Genomic DNA, 19,944 nt, shown 5'->3' on the forward strand with positions numbered 1-19,944 from the left:
AAGAGGGTAGATTTAGATTAGATGTAAGGAAGAAGTTCTTCACTGTGAGGGTGGTGAGGCACTGGAACAGGTTGCCCAGAGAGGTTGTGGATGCCCCATCCCTGGAAGTGTTCAAGGCCAGGTTGGACGGGGCTTTGAGCAACCTGGTCTAGTGGAAGGTGTCCCTGCCCATGGCAGGGGGTTGGAACTAGATGATCTTTAAGGTCGCTTCCAACCCAAACCATTCTATGATTCTTGACTAAAGTGTTACCACAAATAATTATTTTTATTGTTTCTGATGCTAGGACTATTTGCAGTAATTGCCTGATGTAATTAGTCTTGCCAGTCAGTATTACTTCTCTGTGAAATATTTGCTCACAGTGGCCTAAAAATGTCTTAACTCGTCCACCTCCATTTTCACCAAAGTGGGGACATTTCTCTTTTCCTGGAATGGGGAACAGTGCCTTTGTAATCTGCTTTCAGAACAGTAATATTCAAATAAGGAACTGAATTTTATGTTGGTATCCCACTTTTCACTCATTGCCTTAAAAAATGAATTTGTGCTTGGCCTCAAAAAATGGATTAATGTTTTTGTGCAAGAGTTCATGCAGTGGAAAATGAAATTAATTTTCTTTAGCTATAGAACCTGGTACCTTCATCATAAATGTAGCATTTTAACTGGGCCGTGTGCATTACATGTTCTTCAGGTCAGACTTTTATCTCATATGTAATCTCTTTTTATGAGAGTATAGCGTAATTTTACAGCAAGATAAAATGCAGAAATGAAGGGAAAAAAGCAGGGAAGTGTGACATGATCCAATCATAAAATAATCATATCTAGTCATCTCTTTTGCTATGGTTGAAAATACATGCTTTGCTGCTCCTCCTTCTGTTTCTGTTTGTAACAGCAGTGGTTCTACCAATACCGTATCGTCATTCAGAGGGCAGAGCCTTGAACAGAGAGTTGGATATTTGTAACCTTGGGCTCAAGGAGGGACACTTGGGGAAATAAGATGCTGCATGCTCCTGTTGCTGTTTAGTGTGGCTATCATCATCATCATCTCTCTAATAATTTTACCATTCTTAACAAGTTCTTGGTACTGGCTTGGCTTTTTAGTCAGCAGTCCTGACCCAATGGTTAGCTTTCAAAGTTTCTCTTTCCTCTCTTACTTTGCAATTTCCACCTTGTATGTTGACGGAGCATGTCATGCTATGGGAACTAATTCAGATGAAGTAGTGGAGTGGGATAAAATTTTGGCCAGTCGCTTTACAGAAGCACAGAATCGCTCAGGTTGAAGGGACCTCTGGAAATCATCTAGTCCAACCCCCAGCTCAAGCAGGGTCAGCCCACGACTGTGTCCAGTCAGGTTTTGAATTCCTGTTGCCATAAAAGCCGTAAGTTCCTTTCTATCAGATATCTAACCTCAGATATATCTGATGTAAGGTAAAAAGTAGGGTAAAAGGGGAAAAAAAAAGTGTGAAGTGCATTTAGCTGCTGTTACATATTCTTGTCCTCTGTGCACCACGGTGTTTTGTTCTTTACAAGGATAGTGTCAGAGTTTTGTTCCTCTTGGAAATTACAAAGGCAATCAAACTGGGACACAGTGACCTGCCCCAGTCTCTGAAAATATGTCTCAACACTGGGATGAATTTGTCTACAAAGTGAAATAGATACTGAGCAAAGTCTGTCTCCAAAGCTGGTTGTAATGTACATTTCTCTTATGAAAAGTAGGAGTCCAAATGGTCAATACAGCTTTTCTAGCCCAGAGGAAAGGAAAGGGCTGCATCAAGCTGGAAACATTCAAAGGTAGAAGAAAGTGGTAATTGTCATCTTCCCAAGATAAGGAAATGTGTCTGCTTTCTTGGAATGGCAGAGTATGGTCTTAAAAGCTTTTATCTCTTTTCTTATTCCCATAATTGAACTGTGTAAGATAGTTTAAGCCTGGAAAGGTATATTGGGCTGAACCACAAAATCAGATTTCCTGCAAAGTTAAGGAGGTCCCGAGTTAAATTTCTCTTAAGATTTAAGATTTCTCTTAAATCTAAACATAAATAGACTCTCCACAGTTTTCAGGAATGCTTCAGGGCTAGGCTAGGCACTGTGCTGATGGAAGAGACATCTAATTTAGATATTAAAGAGTAAAAAAAGAAAAATAAACTATTTCAAAGACATTTTCTACCCTAGTGGGAGTCCTTGAGCAATGAAACTAAACAGTATGAATTATCTTTGCTTGTGATCTGATATTCATAATTTTCTTACTCTTGTGGCTTTACCGGATTAAAAGACCTTGGTGCTAACTTGCTAAGAGTGAAGGTGGTGCTCCCCACTTATCTTTTTGGTATTATTTAGAGGAATGGAAGCAGATGTGGATAGCACATTTGATTCACTGTTGATGGGGAAGACCTAATAGCAGGGTGAGTTTAGAACAAATTGCAAACTCTGATTTTGTATTGGAAACTCTTACAGTTTTTCATTAGGAACTCGGGTTTGTGCTGGATGCTGAATATCCATCTAGTCTTGCTCAGTCATTGTTGTAATGTACTCCAGGTAGATTGTAGATTCATAAGCCCAGAACCAGAAGTGAAAATAGCTATGAGTACATTTAGACATGGAAGGCATTGAAATATATAGATCCAGCTATGGAGTCTGTTTACAACCAACTTAACCAACGTATGGCACTGTGTCTGTGCAGTGTCTTCTTCACTATATCATCTATTTTTTTAGCTTTGGGCTTGATCTCATATAAACCAGTGGAATTTCAGAGATAAAATAATGGACATATATTAGAATGACAACAATGTGAAAATCCAGAACAGCTACTGAGACCAGCGTTCATTTATCTAATTTCAGATGTCTTCATCTGAGGCAGCCTCCTTTTCTAGCTGAAGCAGAGAAATGGGCATTTTTTTAATGATTCATTGGACATTCAGATAAATTGTACGCAGACTTAATTTATTATCTGTTTGAAGAGGTCACATTTGCTCTTATTGGATATTTTTATGTTAGGATTTTTGCCTCAAAATTCTGGGGAATTTTTTGGGGGGAAGGGGTAGGAGAGGTTGGGGGTTGGTTTGCAATCCGTCCCCTTCAAAAATCAGAATATGCCTCAACACCTTTTAAACACACTTTTTAGATCCTGTCCAGTCTTGGCTTGAATAGCAGTCATTCCAGAAAGATAACTTGGTAACATGTTTTTTGCTCATTTTTGAAGAAAGGACATAAATTAGCACCTAAGACAGCAGTACCTAGAAGGACATAGGCTTGCATTTGGGAATCCCATGGAGAGATAATTTTGCTTTGCTAAGCATCATATAAACATCCTTCAACTGCTAATGGAGAAGACTTTTTCTGCAAGAACAATGAGCACAACACAACTATTTTTGCAAATACAATTTTAACCAGCTGAGTTCTTGAAGCAGTTACTATGCTTATCTCTTTAAATCTTTTCTATTTTCCTTCTGATCTTCACTTTAAAAAATGAAAACTGCCTTGGTGTTTTTAAGGACTTATATTACAGCATTGCTCTTAATAATTAATACCAAATATCCTTTCTATCAGCAACAAAAATAGACAGTCAATCCAGCCAATTTTTTTTCCTCTCTGCTCTACCTTCTTCAAGACAACGCCCCAGTCTTGCTGTGTAATAATGTCAAATGGGTTTTACTGAAGATGGGAGTTCTCACCCACTCACTTCTGTTCGGTGCTGGTGTTGGATAGAGAAGAGAGGGTTAACTGTGGTTGCCTAAGATACCAAAAGCTTAAATGGAAAGAATGTTTTGTTAATAGTACCTCTTGTCTGTCAATGGCAGTTCTAAGTATCTAGTACAGGCACAAAGGAAAACAAAGTACAAGCTTGCTAATATATTTCTGTTAATAATGAAAATATACCGTATTACAGATTATTTTAAAGCACTATTTGACAACTAACATTGGAGAAATGGATTTTAATATTAGGATTAATCTCTGTCACCTGATAATTTTGGCTCAAGAATTTGTCAGTTTTCTTCTTTCCCATTTTCACAAATGTACTTTTTGATCTAATCACAGTTAATTTTTTTTTCCCTGTAAATTCTCAAGATCATTTTAGATGTCTCAAAATTAACAGTGTTGCAATAAGAAGCTGTTCATTTCAGACTGGTTTGGATCACTAACAACTATAAATTGCTTTGTTTGTTTTGTATCCTTTTTAAAGGTTGCCCACGTAACAGGGGTAGGGGTAACATTTTCAAGTATGTTTCATTCCCACTTGGCATGGCTTTGTCCTTCCTTTACTTTTTGCCTGGTGCCCTGAACAAACACTGCAGGAATGTTACTGAAAGCAAAGACTATGCGTAGCCGTCTTGCAGAACCGTTTCAACACAGGGAAGCTTTCTTATGAACAGGTGCCAACTGAAAAGCGACTATGGTGGTAAAGTAATGGTAGGCTGAGAGCCAAGAATATGGGAGTATTTAGTCATCTGCTCTGCTGTTACTTCACTTTGCTGAATATTATGTCTCCTAGTGCCTACTTTTAAATAAAATTGGGCAGAAGCAAAAGAGACACTGAGACGAGCTGTTGTAAGTTCCAGCTCAGGCTTTGCAGCTACGTCTCTTCATTTCTGCCCCATCCCCCCAAAAAGAGAAGAAAAACAAAGAAAAAAGCCTAACTTTATGAATTGTATCTGTATTCAGTTTTTATAGTGCCCCCTCCCAAATTCTTAATAGACATTTGAATTTACTGTAGAGATTTTAAATTTTGTGATGGCAAAGTTGACTCGCACGCACTTAAGAAATGCTCTTGTAGCAGACTGTCTTTTCCCATGCCTGCATTATGGGTGAAGTGTAGCCCTTGTTGACACAGGCTTTATTTTCATGCACAAGTGCTTTAGAACAATTGCATACGCAGACCAAAGAGAAGAAAAGATGAGGCTTACAAACATCTTGCCGAAAACAGTGGCAAGAAGTAATTGTTGAGATGTAGACTCTGCGTTTTTGGGGTGCTGATTAAGTTGGGGTGGAGTTTCCCCAGTTTTATTGGCTGCAATATATGGCATTTTCCAGGTTTTGCCTTTTTCTCCACTAATCAGGGGTGTTGCCACTATCTTTTTAAATACAAAATGTCTCAGCTGTTTCACCATCTGTGTTACAGTGGGTCTTCAGAAACATGCGGGGGAGTGCACTAAGCTGGATACAGAAAAGAGGCTTTGTTAAGAAATGTCTTAGCACCGTTTGTGTGTGGCAGGCATAAAGAGAATACATTTAGAGATGTCTATAAATCTAGATTTCTCCTCCCCCCTCTTTTTCATTAGTTATTGTTTAGAATTCCTCTTAGGAGAGGTAATGGATTTGCTTAAATCTGCCCTAAGGAATTGCTTCTTGTTGAATGTAATTATTCTGTCCTAAAAAAAAAAAAAAAAAAAAGAAGGGATGAGATAAAAAACATATTTTCCATATTGCTGTTTACTCAGAAGAGACTGAGCAAATCTGAGTTATGAGTTAGGCTTCTTTCAAAAACAAAAGTAGTATCAGCTCTGAACAACAACATTAACCACAGTATTACACTGTTACCTGGCAGTGATTCAGTTAATTTCTCCTGGTTTAGGTGCTTAGGAAAAAGAATATATTCAATGAAAAGAATATACTCAAGTAATTTCTGAGGATTCTCCTTTTCAGCATTAGTAATATCAGTCCTGTCTCCTCCTTGCACATCCAGGGCTTTGATAAATCCTACATAGGATGTATTCTCTTATCGCACCTTGGCATGTATGCAATTTCCAGTCAATTAACATATTGAGTGAAAGCAATCATTTCATTCACATGACTCATTTCTGGCTGTTTTTTTAATTGGATTGACTGAGCTAGAGACAAAGGGAAATGCTGATTTCTCAACCATTATCTTCAGACAGGTTGATTTGTACTTGTACCCAAGTATGACTCCTCAAGGTCATCTTTTTCTTTTTTTTTTTTTTTTTCTTTCTTTTTATTCAGTATTTTGCTGAGGGTGACTTGCCAAAGGAGGTCAGATCTTGCTGGTTTTGAGTTCTCAGTTTCATTCATTTCTCTTTTTAATAAGCATGCTTTATATCTAGAACAGCCTTTAATTCTGATTATTAAGGAAGCTCTCTTTTTCCACTGACTCTTTTAATTGCTGTTAAAATGGCAACAAAAACTAAGTTAAAAGGTCTGATTTCTCTGGTTTTGAAGCACCAGTCACTCTTAACTGTCAGAATTGAATATTGCGGTACATGTGTTAGGAAATCAGTCACCTAAAAAAAACATTTAACTTTTCATTTTAATAAATTAAAAGAAATTGGTTATAATTTGCGTTTGCAAATTCTGAATAGCAATGCATTCATTAATGATTGCGACTCTTTCACTGGGTTTCAGAGTTGCTTTGAGATGTTGGACAGTCATGTCAAAATAGCTGTAGACTGGCTTGCAAAGAGAAAATCTTTAATGGGGTGTTAAGTGTAGATCTCTGCCAAAATCTCAGTGAATGCTGAACCTTGATGTTTGTAAGTCCGAATATTCTGCATCCGAGTGAATTTCAGTAAGATGGCTTCTGTTGTGCTCTCTGTAGCGTTCCTTGACTAGTGAATGACTTGTCCCATCAGCATGCACAGAAACACAAGGTCCAGTAAATTTCGGAGATACTGCACTTCTGTGCATTTATTCCTAGTGATTCCAGACTATCATTATTATTTCCAACAAATTTTTAAAACTTCAGTCCTGAAAGGGTATTTACATTTGAATGTCATTGGTCTCAGGAGTAAGCAGCTCTGACAGTTATACTGCTGATAATAGCTTTTCTTCTGAAAGCTTCGACTTTTCAGGGAATTGTGATTGCAGTCACCATATCTATAATGCCACTGGGCATAACATGAGCAACCAACTCCCACTGTGAGTGTTTTGAGAGGTTTGCTTAGTGGTGTAACATAAAGCAGTTCAGAATACAGTCTGTAAATACACAAATATAGAAAGATGTTTACTCTCTCTGTTAAAACAATGTGTTTCTAGACCTGAAATCAGTATTATTAAGTAAAGACTACACTCAAAAATAATAGATCTATTCTAATGATGGAATATAATGAGATATATGAACTAAGTTCACCTATAAGACTGGTCCAGATCTCTCGGACACGTTCTGTATGTGCCTTGATCTTGGTAAACATCCGCTTAGCTTAGACATGGGTTGGCTATATAGCACAAAAATGTAACAAATACTTGCACATTTCAAGTTTGATTTTTCTTTTACATTATTTGTATGGACAAACAGTGCTCCCCAGTGTCATCCTTCTATTAGTTCTTTTTTATTAACAGAGAATTATTCCGTTTCCTAGAAATGTAAATGCAGACAAAGAATACGGTATCTCTTCCCAACATGTATGAAGGTTTGCTTTCCACAAGATCTAAGCCCACTCAAGAATCAGGTGCAGCATCAAAATTCAACTGAGGAACATAAAAATACTTTTTTTTGTTCTTATAAATAAGAATCTTTTCATATGAAAAAAGACTATATTTGAGTTATCTAAAGAGCTGGGTTACTCACATGTTTTCCATTAACAGATTATATTCTTAGTAATACACATATTTTTTTACTTGTGTTTTGCTCATTTATTTTTTCTTTTTAATAGAGTTTCTGAAGTCATTATATGTAATGTTTAATGCTGAATTATGTTAAAATATCTATTATGCTCAAAAAACCTAAGACTAGTGCCTATTTCTCATTTTCACCATGAAAGAGTCAAAAGTATGAACACAAAACTGATAAGCAGTATCATAAACTGATGAGCTGTGTTGTCTTCCAGGATGTAGAACACTCACAGATCAGGGTTATAATTCTTTGACCAGACTATGTTACTCCTTGTGTTTGAAGTTTGGGACTTGTCTTTCTAAAAATGCATCATTGTATAGGTTTAAGACCTCAACTTTAATATATGGAAATACTTTAATCTCTAGTCCCGAAGCAGTTCTTTCAGAGAGAACTAAGAGGAGTTTTAAGTAGAAATAGGGCATTAATAACTCTTGTTATTATATTTGAGTTTATTATACTCTTGTGTTTATTTGAGAATAGCTGAGAGTGGAAGGGACCTGTGGAGATTGTCTAGTCAAGCCCCTGCTCAAAGTGGGGTCACCTAGAGCAGATGGCTCATAGCTGTGTCCAGGCGAATTTTGAATATCTTCATGGACGGAGACTTCACAACTTCTCTTGGCAACCTGTTCCACTGTTCAATCACCCTTACAGTATTACAGTATTCAGTATTACATTCTAAAATTTTCTCAATTGATGTAGTAATGCTGACACCAAATTATTTTTCAAAGATTCAGTTGAACTGAGATTTTAAGATCAAATTATGTAAATGGTCATTAATATTATTCCATTCACACTATAACTTGAAAAAGAAGGCCTTTAGACTAATGAACATAGTATTTCTGTCTGTGGAGAGTAAGAAATATTTTATAAATACCATGTTTGCTAAAATAGCTGTTTGTTTCTTCTCCCCCAGCTTCCGTACTTGTGCTTTAAGCTATGATTTGGCTATTATTTGCATATTTACAAAATTACACTAATCTGTTTCGTATGACTTAATCTCCAGCCATTTCACAGTGTGGTAATTACTCATTCCAAACCATTTTTGGAACAAATATAATCTTATGTGCAACTGGTTTTTTTTCTGCATGGCATTATGTGACTGACTGCATTGTGTTGGATCAGAAAAGACTGCAAGAAGAAAACAAAAATAAATTAAAAGTAATGAAAGGGTGCCAGGAATAAGGTTCTGTTAGAGGTTGTCTTTGGAGGAGGAGTGTACATAGCCTTGCCAAAGAAGACTAAGACAGGACATAGTTGCAGTTTTAGAAATCCATAAAGGACATGAAAAAAGAGCTGTTAAAGTCAAATGACAGTCCTGGCAGAATGATAACATGGCCATGAATAAACTTCAGCTGGAAATAAGAGAATTACATGATGAATTGAGGAGGGGAGCTCATGATTTCAGGGTAAAGCTGGATAACTGAATAGGCTTGTGTGCCATTGCTGGCTGGAGCAGTGGAAGACTTGACTTGACCAAGGATGTTTCTTTTGTTCTGTGTTCTTAATGCCAGTGTCTTCATTCAAGTAGTGGGAGTTTATTAATGGTGATATATTCCAAGCTTGGGTCGTAGGAAGCTTGCTAAATTTTGTCTTGTATGAATTGAATAAATTCAAGAAAGAGTATCTACTGCCAAAATAGATATTAAGGCTGCAAAGATTTTAGTCCAAGTTAATTTTTAGCAGCAGGGTTGACAGAAATAAGATTTTCTGAAACATTAGGGTTTTTTTCCTGTCTTACTGTTTGATTGCCAATGAAGTGCTAATACCTGAAGAAAAAAAAGCTATTTTTTCTGAATGGCAACAGGGAGCTTCCAACTTCTCTGGCCATGGGACAAATCTGCCAAATGCAACCTACTGCAGCAACCCTCAGTATCCCTTATTTAACAGATTTGCCAGTAATTCAGGTAGGCATCTCTTTAATCTTGTCTTAATCTCTGTGAAAGATAGGTGTATCAAGCAGTGTGTTGTGGGTGCCAGTAAAGAAGCAATTGCTGATAAAACTTGGTTTTAGCTGTTAAGTTTATTGACCCATTTTAGCCCATGCCAACTGCAATCCCTGTTTGCACAAAGACAGAATACTAAGGTAAGGCTATCTGGTTCCACAACGAGGGTAAGGACAACTGCATGACATTTTTTTTTGTAAGCATTGGGATTTAAGTAAGAGAAATCATAGTAAATCGGGTTTGTTTCATCTTCTGTGTTAGACACCTTTGGGTGAGTCATGCTTTGACTTGAAGTGATACTTTGTCATTTTAATCCATGTGTTATTCACAGGTCTGTAAGGAAAAAAAGAGCTTATGCGTTCTCAGACCTGTTATGTCAAACAGCTACAGCTCATCCAAAAGGGGGTATTTGGGAGAGGGGCTGAAATGGTCCAAAGTGAGGAATATGTTCAAATGTTGTGACGTGATTCTTTTATTCCAGTGACAAGAGGAAAGATAAGCTGTGCTGGGGAAAACAACTTTGTGGCAGGTGGGGATTTGTTTGCTTTTTCCTCTCTGCAGAGGACACCCCACTTCAGCTTGTACGTGTCCGCAGGAAAAGGAAAGAGAAGTCCAAGTCTCTCATGGGTAGTACGCTCAAGTAGACTTGCTTTTCCCATGCTTAATGCCTGGCATTAGTGCTAAGAGGCTTGTGATGCCAGTTCCACATAATGGTAAAACAGAAGGCAGGTGCTTGGGCAATCTCTCTAATTACAAACGATGGCTAGCACTTAAAAAATTAGTAGCTGTGGTTGAATGCTGTCTTCTGTTTCAAGATAAAGCCACAAACTATGAGACATCCTGATAGCTTCACTGAGATTCGGCTTTCCCTTGATAAACAGGGCGTTCTCCCAGAAGCAGTCTCCTGAAGCTGCAGCATCAACCTGCCCGAAGATTGTTGCGAGATACCAGTAAGATGATCACTGAAGCTGTAGTCTTCTGCATTCTTGTCCCATGAATGGAAGAGCAGTTAGCATCAAACTTCTTGATGATTGCTGGTTACTGACACTGTGACTAACTGCGGGGCCTGAAGGGCAAAAGCGTTGGAGGCGAGTTATTAGACTCTAGTCATGAGTCAGGACCTTTTTAGTTGTCCTCTGGGATCCCTTTTGAAGAAGGAGATAGATGAGGAAAACCTTGCAGCATTACCTTGTGAGAGGCTGCTCTCTGCTGTGTTATTCTTTATTCAAGCTATTTTTCCAGCAGATGATTAGACTCCAGTGTGTTCCCCTGGCACAATGCAGACAATGGATGACTTCTGGTGAAAACCAGTGCAGTCCTTCCATGAACTGAATTATTTCTTTCCCATATATTTCTCTCCCATAACATGCCGGAGAAACTCAAGAGAAATTATTCTAAAATATAATTCATTACATTTTAAATGTTCTGTAGAGGCAGTTTTCATAAGGATGTATTTTTTAGGTGCTTATGCAGATTAAATTCTTGAAAAAAATGTATTGCGGATGAGTTCGGCACGGTGACATGGATCTGCAGTGCCTGGGCTAATACTTAACTTCTGTGGTGAATAAGTTTCCTCCAGAATAGCCTGTATCCCATTAAGATGGTAATTTTATAAGCTTTTATTACAGTGTCTTATTTATTTATTTTTAGCTCGGGTTAGGTTGTGAAGCTATCTGTTACTGGCCCAAGCCTTCCATAGGCTGATCACTTTGCTTTAATTTTCACTCTGGGTATATAGCAACTCAGGAGTTATTAAGTAAGTCTGGAGAATAGTTAGTAATGCTTTTTCATAATTGTTCTAACAGTTTAATTGTTTTAATGTGAGCCAATGGGCAAAGTTAATGCACGGTGCTTTCATGCTCCTGCGGCTGAGGAGAGTGCAACTGAGAGCAAGAAACAATGAGCATCCGTGTTCTCATGTGATAGCGCAGAGCTGCGCCTTCAGAAATCCCGGAGTCTGAATGATCGTATTTATTCTGCTTGGAATAGTCTGGATATCTCGTGAGCCATGTGGCTTTTGGTATTTAGAGCCAGAGAAGTTTCCTTTTGTTTCTTTTAGATGCAGGGAAGTCTCCTGATCCTGTTGACACTGTTTCACACAGACAGGCTGTTCTGAAGCTCCCGAAGTATGTATTGGCTTTGTCATTAGCTCTTAAATGAGGGCTAAATCAGGTTAGCCATTACCTTTTTTTCAGGTCTTTTTAGTTTCTCAATACTTCAGCTTGTGCAGCCTAGTAGCCAGACTAGTGGCACGGATTTGCTTGTTGGATAACAGTAAAACAAGCAAGTTGCAAGATTTTAATAACTTGAAAAAAGTATTTTATTTTACAGTGACAAATGCTACAACACTTTACTGGGAAACAAGCAGTGTGAGTATAATATTCTAAGTCTCAAAGCAATGACAGTGATGGAATTGGTTATGAAAATGAGACTGTTGGATCAGATTCCCTTTGGTCTTTCCCCCACTTCTCCCATTTTCAACAAAAGGATGGGTTAATTTGAATTTCATTGCTTTTTATCCTTAGGGAAATATCAAATGATCAGCGTTGTTGTGGAACTGTGCCCCAAAGGAAGGGGACAGGTGTTGTGTTTGTGCTTTCACTTCACATAGGCAGCAAGCTCATTAATTTGCGATTTTAGTGGGAAGAGGCCACTGGTCTCTGTCACTAAAAAGCAACTGTGATTGATCATTCAGGGGCAGAAGGGGAAAATATTCAGAAATTAGTTATATAAGCATCTTAAATTAACAGTGTGCCTACAAAGAAGCATTGTTTTTCCCTGGAGGAATGCTGAAATTGATGTTTTTAACCTCCTTTCTGAACACCTGCCACTGTGTGTTTCAGTAGGGAAACAATGCATTCAAACTAATGTCTTTTTGTATTCACTGAGGAAAGTACATTTCTGTTTGATGATCTGCACCAACCCAGCTGCTACGCCAACCCAGCAGATAGGAGGAAAAAAACGGGTTACAGAAATCTTGCTATCGCATATGCAATCTTTGTATCTGACAGAACTTGTTTGTTGGTCTTCATTAGGTGAAACATCGGTGCCCGTGCTGCTTGCGAGACGTGTCTGAACAGAATAGAGCGGAGTGTAGAGTGCACAGCCCAAACCCCTGCGTCTACATCTCGTATCTCGTTGCCTATTTTTTCTTGTTAGCTGAATGCCGCTGAAGGCCTAGAGCTGCACAGCAAGACAAATTCAGTTCAGGGACTTAGATCTGTGCAATCTAGCATTCACACGGGTGTCTGCATGAAGCCTGTCAAGGCTTTCCAATCACATCTTCATATGTGGCTGCCTTTGCAGCAGGTCCAACTCAATGTGCAAGGAACGGGCTGTCACTCAAGAATGATGCTAACTGATGTGTGCCGGCTTTGCTAAATTCCCAAGTTCTCATGTTGCTAGAGTGCACAAGCCCCTCTTGCATCTCCAGGAAAGCAATCGGGTATGAAGGAAAATGGAGAATCACCACCAGTGTTACCTTTCCTCTAGGCGAGGTTTTCATCTTGAAGGACATCACCACTGGCTGCCTTCTGGTCTCCATTTCCTTGACACTGTCTGCCCTCATGGAAAGGCAGCTCCTGATGTTCAGAGCAGACCAGCATGCTTGTAAGACAGGCTTTTATCTAGAAAGAAAGGCATTATCACAGTTTTTTGAGGCCCAGAGGAGATCTGCAGTGTCTCTAGATTTGAGTCAGCGGCTTGCCAATATATAAGAGGTATTTTGAAAGCCTTAGATACATGATGATGAGGGGAGCGCTGAGGTTAACAGACGTAAAGAAGGGTCTGGCAGTGGTGCCACGTGAGAAACAGAAGAAATGACTCAATTAAATTACTTAGTAGATGTTCACAGTTATTGTTTCAGCTGATAATGTGAGTGTAGCAGGCCTAAACTGTAGTAGTAGTTCTAAGAGGGTTTTTTCCTCATTGGCTGCATCTGCAGTGGAACTCAATCTCTAATATTAAAGGGGATGTTTCTCCATCTGTGCCGAAAAAGTAATAGTATTTGAGAGCTGTTATTTTATAGCTGAAATAGTGTTCGCCCTGTACTTTTAGATGCACATTGGGACTTTTTATTAGCATTTCACAACTTGGATTACTTGCAGAACAAAACTGAAAGTTGAAGTGAATGCTCATACAGAACTAATTTCAAGAGAAATTGCTGTAATGTATAATCTGCGGTTAACACTGAAGTCCTAAAATAGACAACTAAGGTGAGCTGGATGGTGCTGCGGTTGCAGAGGGTATTTTGTGATCAAGTACCCCTTTAGACCCCCACTTTGAAAGCTGAATATCTAAAACTCCTTCAGTGTTTAAACCACTGGGGGAGGGCATGAGGATGTCCCATGCCTGTACAGGAGGGGTAGAGGGATGTTGCATGTTACTATATGAAAATTATTCCAGTACATCAATAACATGTTGTAACCCAAAACTGTAACAAAGAGTACCTTCACATACCTTGCTAAAATACTCTTAAGTCTTTAATTGTAGCTTCAGAAGCTACACACCATGCACTTATCAAAGCTCAAACAATACTAGGCTGTATTTCTAAGGCTCTTTTTTTCTTGTGCCACTAAGAGTGTGCTTTTTATGATATTTATCAGTCTATCTCCCAAGTAAATTACAACATAATAACTATTAGCAGTGCTTTGCTTGCATTGTAGTTCTATAAAAGAAGAGGAAATTCTGCATAGAGGGTTCACATTAGTGATATTTACTCCTTGTTCTTACAGTATTTGTTATGTGTAGCTGTATGGAGCTCAGCGTAAGTCAGCAGCTGTGAAGGATTTTGTAGAAAAATAAGAGGTGAAAATACATTTTAAATTCTTAGTAACTGCATTTTAGTTTCTTTTCCTCCTTTCAGTTATGTCAATAGTTTAGCTTTCAGGGATGTTTCATAAACTTTGGTATTTGTAGTAAACAGTAACAGTGGTGTAAGTTCACCCAGTTTGTTGTTGTTCTCATAAAAGAACTGCCACATTTTCATTCAAAACTTCTTACTCTAGAGATTTTCTCCAAGAATACAATTGTAAAAGAAAAACTTGTCTTTGTGTTCTTGCCATCTATTGATTTCCAAATTGTATATTCCATCACACTTTGATTTTAGTACTTTTAAAATTGCAACCGTTTTTCACTCAAAGTTGAAATATTTCTGTTAGAAAGAACAATAAATACATACTATTTCTTTAGATGTTTCCCAATATCCTCATTTTTAAGGAAGTATATAGACCCAATTAATGCTTAAAGAAGTTTGCGTTTGTTTAAGCTCAAACATATTTGCTTATATTCTGAATTTTTAAAAACAAAGATGGAAAGTGCATCAGGTGACCTTATTACATAAGCATGGATGGCGTCAGAGACCTGAGTGTCTCATTTGTCGGTTAATCAGTCTGCCCATTTTTCTTCATTTCTGTTATACCCCAGATTTGGGTGACTTCTTTCTTGTCTCAAATTTGCAAAAGGCTTTCTGCACAGAATCGGACAGAGCTGAGCTAACAGGCTGGAGAAGAGGAGAAAATTATAATCTCTACAGACATGGGAGGATCGTCTTCCACAGCATCTAGGACCACATTATATATTCCCTGCATCATCATCTCTCTCCAAGAATATAAATAGAAACTGGGAATCTTGTCCAGTTTTCACTGTCGTCTTCAAAGGTGGTTGCACACGTAGATGTCTCATGGTTTTAAAGAAGTCTGGAATTTAGTGAAGCGTTGTGTCTCCTTTTTTAGTCGTTCAATTGAGACAAGTTGTAAAAACGAAGATGCTGATTTTTTTAGAAGTGTGGACAGGGTTACAGCAGCAGCTTTTTGTCTAAATACTCCCCCAGGAAATTATTGAGGTTTCATGTGTTGGAGTTGGATACTTCTGGAAGAGTTTGGATCCTGCACAATGAATTTGTTGAGAAAAGGAAGAGCAAGTGATTTTGTGGTGCTGGAATTGCTGCTATTGTTGCTTCAGCTGATCCATACTTGCCTCAGTAGTCCTAGTTACTTGGATTTTCTCAGCAAGAGGCATAAATAGTAATAGGCAAGCTGAGCTTTCAAAGCTGAGGATATATAAAAAATGGTTTTAAAATAGCAGAAGTGCTACTGAAACAGTTTCAACATTATACTCACTGCCAGTGGGGATTTACTATAAATAAGGACCCTTATTTCTAGAACTATCAATGCTGTGGTTGTGCAGCAAAGCAGATCACATTAGCAGATGCTTTTGGAAAATATTTCGCATTTGAGTAAAGTGGTGTGTGAAGTTTGGATATTCCAGGTCAAATTATAATTTCATGTATTATGAATATATCTAACCACGTTAAAGTCTGCAATACTTTGTTGTTTAAGTTGTATGTTTTATTCTTCGTAAATAGCCAGGCAGTATAGCAAAAGTGAAAATCTCCTGGATTTAAGTTTTGAGGGTGAACAGGAGTGAGCTTTTCTGTAGTTTTACTGCTTTTTAAAACTGTGCAACCTGTTCTCTGTCCTAATGAAAGAAAATGCCAGCGTTTTGGGCTTGGAGTTACATGAGTGCCATGCTTCTGGGAAATGGGCTTGGAGGCTTTGGGTTTAAACACCTGGTATTTTCAGTTTTATAAGCCTGAAATAGTGATTTAAGTTTCATTTTTCCTGTGTTAATTATTATAAGTGTCTCATAATCTGCAGATATATGTTGTTTAAAACAGGTGCAGTCACTTTAGTATTAATGATCAGTGAGTCTAATATGTTACTACTTGAATTGCTCGCTTTGCGCAAAGAGGCTTATTTTCAAGAAATGTATGTAATGATGTTTAATAACTTGCTTTGCCAAAGATTAGGATGTTCTTCCTTTCACCTGAAAGTATTTATTGTATATATTTATTTTAATTTTTGCTTGGAATTATTTATAGCACCCAGCATGAATATGTTGAGCCAGAAGTTTTGCTATCAAGTGATTTACTGTAATATCTTCATGGAAGTAATATAATTTACTTAGTGCAATAGGGATTTGTAATATATTCAGTATGGGCAACAGTACACATCACAGCACCTGATTTCTGTTGGCTTGAGCATAAAACAGTATGACTCAGTCAATAAAATAAATAAAGATGTCCTGTGAGCAACTGAGAGCTGTAGCACTAGAACTGTTGTTTTATTCTTAATGCAAGAATCAAAATTAAATTCCCTTCAGGCTGGTAGTTATGCCAGGGGAGACTTGGCCCAGCAGACAAGCATTATATGTAAATATAAAAATTTACCTGAATATTACCTTCATTAAGAAACGATGAATTTCACCATTTATTCCACTTAATGCCACATTTGCACATTATGAAATGAGATAATAAGGTTAATTTTTGAGAGCTTAATTTTGTTGGATACTTTTTTATTGGGTAATTGTTAAGGTTTTTTTTTTTTTCTTGAGTGGAATCTCACAGGTTGACTACCTGGAAAGCCTTCAGACTCATTTTGCATGGTTAAATGGTTGCAAGCATAGGAAGGTCCATAGTGTTGTCAAAGACCTTTCAGCATCAGTGTTTTTCCTGGGGCAGAGATTGGTGGAAAGCATACTAAGCAGTGCTGAGGAAAGAACTGACATGGGGAGAGCCTTGATCCCACTTCATACGAAGATGAACTCTAGCAGACATCTTATAATAATGCTCATTATGTTTCTACATTTAATTGAAAGATGGGCATGTAGCTACCAAAGACCAATATTGATGTCCTGAATTCTTGTCATGTTCTAGCCTGCCACAGTTGCACTGTGTGATTTTGGGCAAGACACTTAAATTCTCATTTTCCATCTACAATGGTGATATTATTAAAAAATGTGTAATAATACAAAGTATTAAAACCATGATTGCTGTATTTTCACTGGTCCATATAGAAGCTCTGCTGCCCCTCAGCATTATGTGGTTGGAGAATCATGGGGCATGAGCCTACTTCTGGCAAATCATCTTGACACAGTGACTACATTGAATTTGGATTTTCAGTTTGGGAATAAAAATGGTTCTTGATGTTGTTTTAGGAGATCGCATACGTGTTTCTACATTAATATAGGCTTATAGGGTCAGAGGGAAGCTCTGACCATCACTGTCAACATCTTTCATAGACTGGTAACGCTAAACCTTAAAAGATGCCCGTCCCCACAATTCTTGTTTGAAAGCTATTCCAAAAATCTTGCTCCTGTAAGGATGGCAACTGTTCATGGCTGATGCAGCCATATTTCTTTCCTATTGCTTAGCTTAAATACTCCTAGGTGGTTTTTTTTCCCCGATGTTTCAGTGTTTAAATATTTCATGTTACATAACAATTATTTTTTTCACACCTTTGAGTCTTTATAGGCCAGACAAGCTTCTTGCAAGATAGGCTGGCTGTTCCCTGTCATCCTACTAGCTCTTCCCTATAACCCTCTGCTTTCCAGGAACATGAATTCAAACTGAATTCCCAGAACTGTACAAAGTATTTCAGTCTCACTCTTACCTTACAGAGCAATGTTCCCCTGGCTTGAAACAGCTTGTTTGATATTTTCTTCTGTTTTAAACAGGACAGTAGATATCCAGATCACTTTCTTAAGTCTAATGGTTTTTATCAGCTGTGTCGCCATCAGTCCCAAAGCTGTTCCTGCAGGTACTCCTTGTTGGAAAGAGACCTAATTTCATGAGCATCTCCCCACGATTAAACAGCCCCAAACCTTCCTGCCATACTAATCCTTGAGCCATCTGTGGATCTTTGTTATCCTATTATGTACCTACTTTATTTCTGTTGGGATCAGGAGAATTTAACGGAAGGTCATTCGAATTTCCACTTGTTTAAACATCTTTCCCAGCCTTAGCATTACACATCCTAAAGCCATTCTACTGAGAACCTCATACTGTCAATGTGTCACGATACGAGACAATCACTGACGTCTTCCCCTCACCTGTCAAGTTCCTTTTCTGCCTCTACGTCCGCCGCTTTGAGCCATGCTCCTCTTGGGCAGAAGGTCCTTCTGCTCTGGATCTATTCTGGTTGAAGGCCTGTCAGTCCTTACCAAGGAGTCCCCAGCTACAGGATCTCCTTCCCTCCCTTCTGGTCCACCTTCTGCTTGTGCCATCACATCTGCTGTCCTTTCACGTCATCTGCTTATCAGTCTAATTCTCTCTTGGTTCCTGCCTGGCTTCATTTTCTTTCTCTGCTTACAGGACTACCCATTCTTCTCCTTTGTTGTGCCATCTCTGTTCATAGTCCTCATCCCCTGTTATAATAAAAATTTTCAAGGTGTTTTGCAGACCCATTCCTTCAGACTCAGCCTTGCAGTGGTCAGTTTTATTGTCTTCCCTGGTTGTTGACTGTGTTGAGTCTTTTGACTGATCCCTCATTTAGGTTTTCTGACCAGCTCTCCCTCAGCTGTGATGAAAAGCAGGGAACTTCTTCTTCCTATACCCCAGTCGTTTAATGGCCAGTGGATATTTGAGATCTAGTGTACCTTCCATGGTCACAGTGTAAGTGATAGTGTCACACAAATGCTTACAGAGAACTTAATTACACCAGAATAAGTTAGCTCCTTTCCTTTACAGCCTTCATGTGAGAAGATGGTGGTATCTTTCAGGCTTGCGCTTGAAGTTCTCTGTCCTTGAAGATTCCATTTTTGAGCTGGGTTATCGATTCAAGAGAGTGCCTGGATGCCTCTTTGTTTTAAAACTACCTTACAGACCTTCCTGGAAATAATATCTTTGTATCTTCTCTGCATCTTTTCCAAACAAACCCTTTGTATACCAAAATGTTTGCAAAAACAGACCTCGTGAGCTTTTTCAAGTTCAGTTGATGGCCCTGAAGAAATGGGGAGAGGGTAGGGGTTTTGCCAGGTCAGTAAGAATCAGGCAGTCATACCTTGCGATGCCTCAAATTCCTGTGGGAGGGAGACTATGGGTATAACCCTCCACTGAAGGCTAAGGAATAAAGGATCAGCGTTGAACATCCCATGAAGCATTTCATTGGGATTTTTCCCAACAGCAAATGTAGCACCTGGTTTTATATACATTAATTCCATCAAAGAAACGAGTCGTTATAATCTGTAGACTAGAAAATACTTTACAGTTATTCAGGGCACACACAAAAGATGAGAAATAGAAATAAAGGCCAAGACCTCACAGCAGTTGAATCTTTTGTTTTACTCAACAGTGGACTGTACAACACACTCGGTCATGCTCCCTAGAGCCACGAAACAAAGGAACCCTGTTGATGTTTACTTTGGCTCAAAGCAGAGACAGTTATTTTAAATGAGTTAATAAATGGAGTAGTGAACTATGATGGGTTGTATAATCTTCTCTTCTTTTTTTTTCTCTCTAGGTCACTCAGATGAGTCGTCCAGATTTGATTCTCTTTCTCATGAAATATCTCATGGCTTTGGTCGTTGGGATACCCTCTGTCTTCTGGGTTGGAAGCAAAAAGACCTGTTTTGAGTGGGCTAGCTTCTTCCACGGACGCAGGAAAAAAGAG

At 38.4% G+C, this 19,944-nt stretch overlaps 1 protein-coding gene across 1 annotated transcript in view; it reads left to right on the forward strand.

Annotated features, from left to right (window-relative positions):
- Positions 1–19,944, forward strand: part of FZD3 (frizzled class receptor 3) — a 65,508-nt gene that overhangs the window by 37,893 nt on the left and 7,671 nt on the right. Inside the window, exon 5 of the mRNA XM_030037662.1 lies at positions 19,795–19,943. Coding sequence (XP_029893522.1) covers positions 19,795–19,943 — 149 coding nt within the window. The remainder of the gene's footprint in view (positions 1–19,794; position 19,944) is intronic.

This window comes from Aquila chrysaetos, chromosome 15 (assembly GCF_900496995.4).
Source record: "Aquila chrysaetos chrysaetos chromosome 15, bAquChr1.4, whole genome shotgun sequence".
Taxonomy (NCBI): domain Eukaryota; kingdom Metazoa; phylum Chordata; class Aves; order Accipitriformes; family Accipitridae; genus Aquila; species Aquila chrysaetos.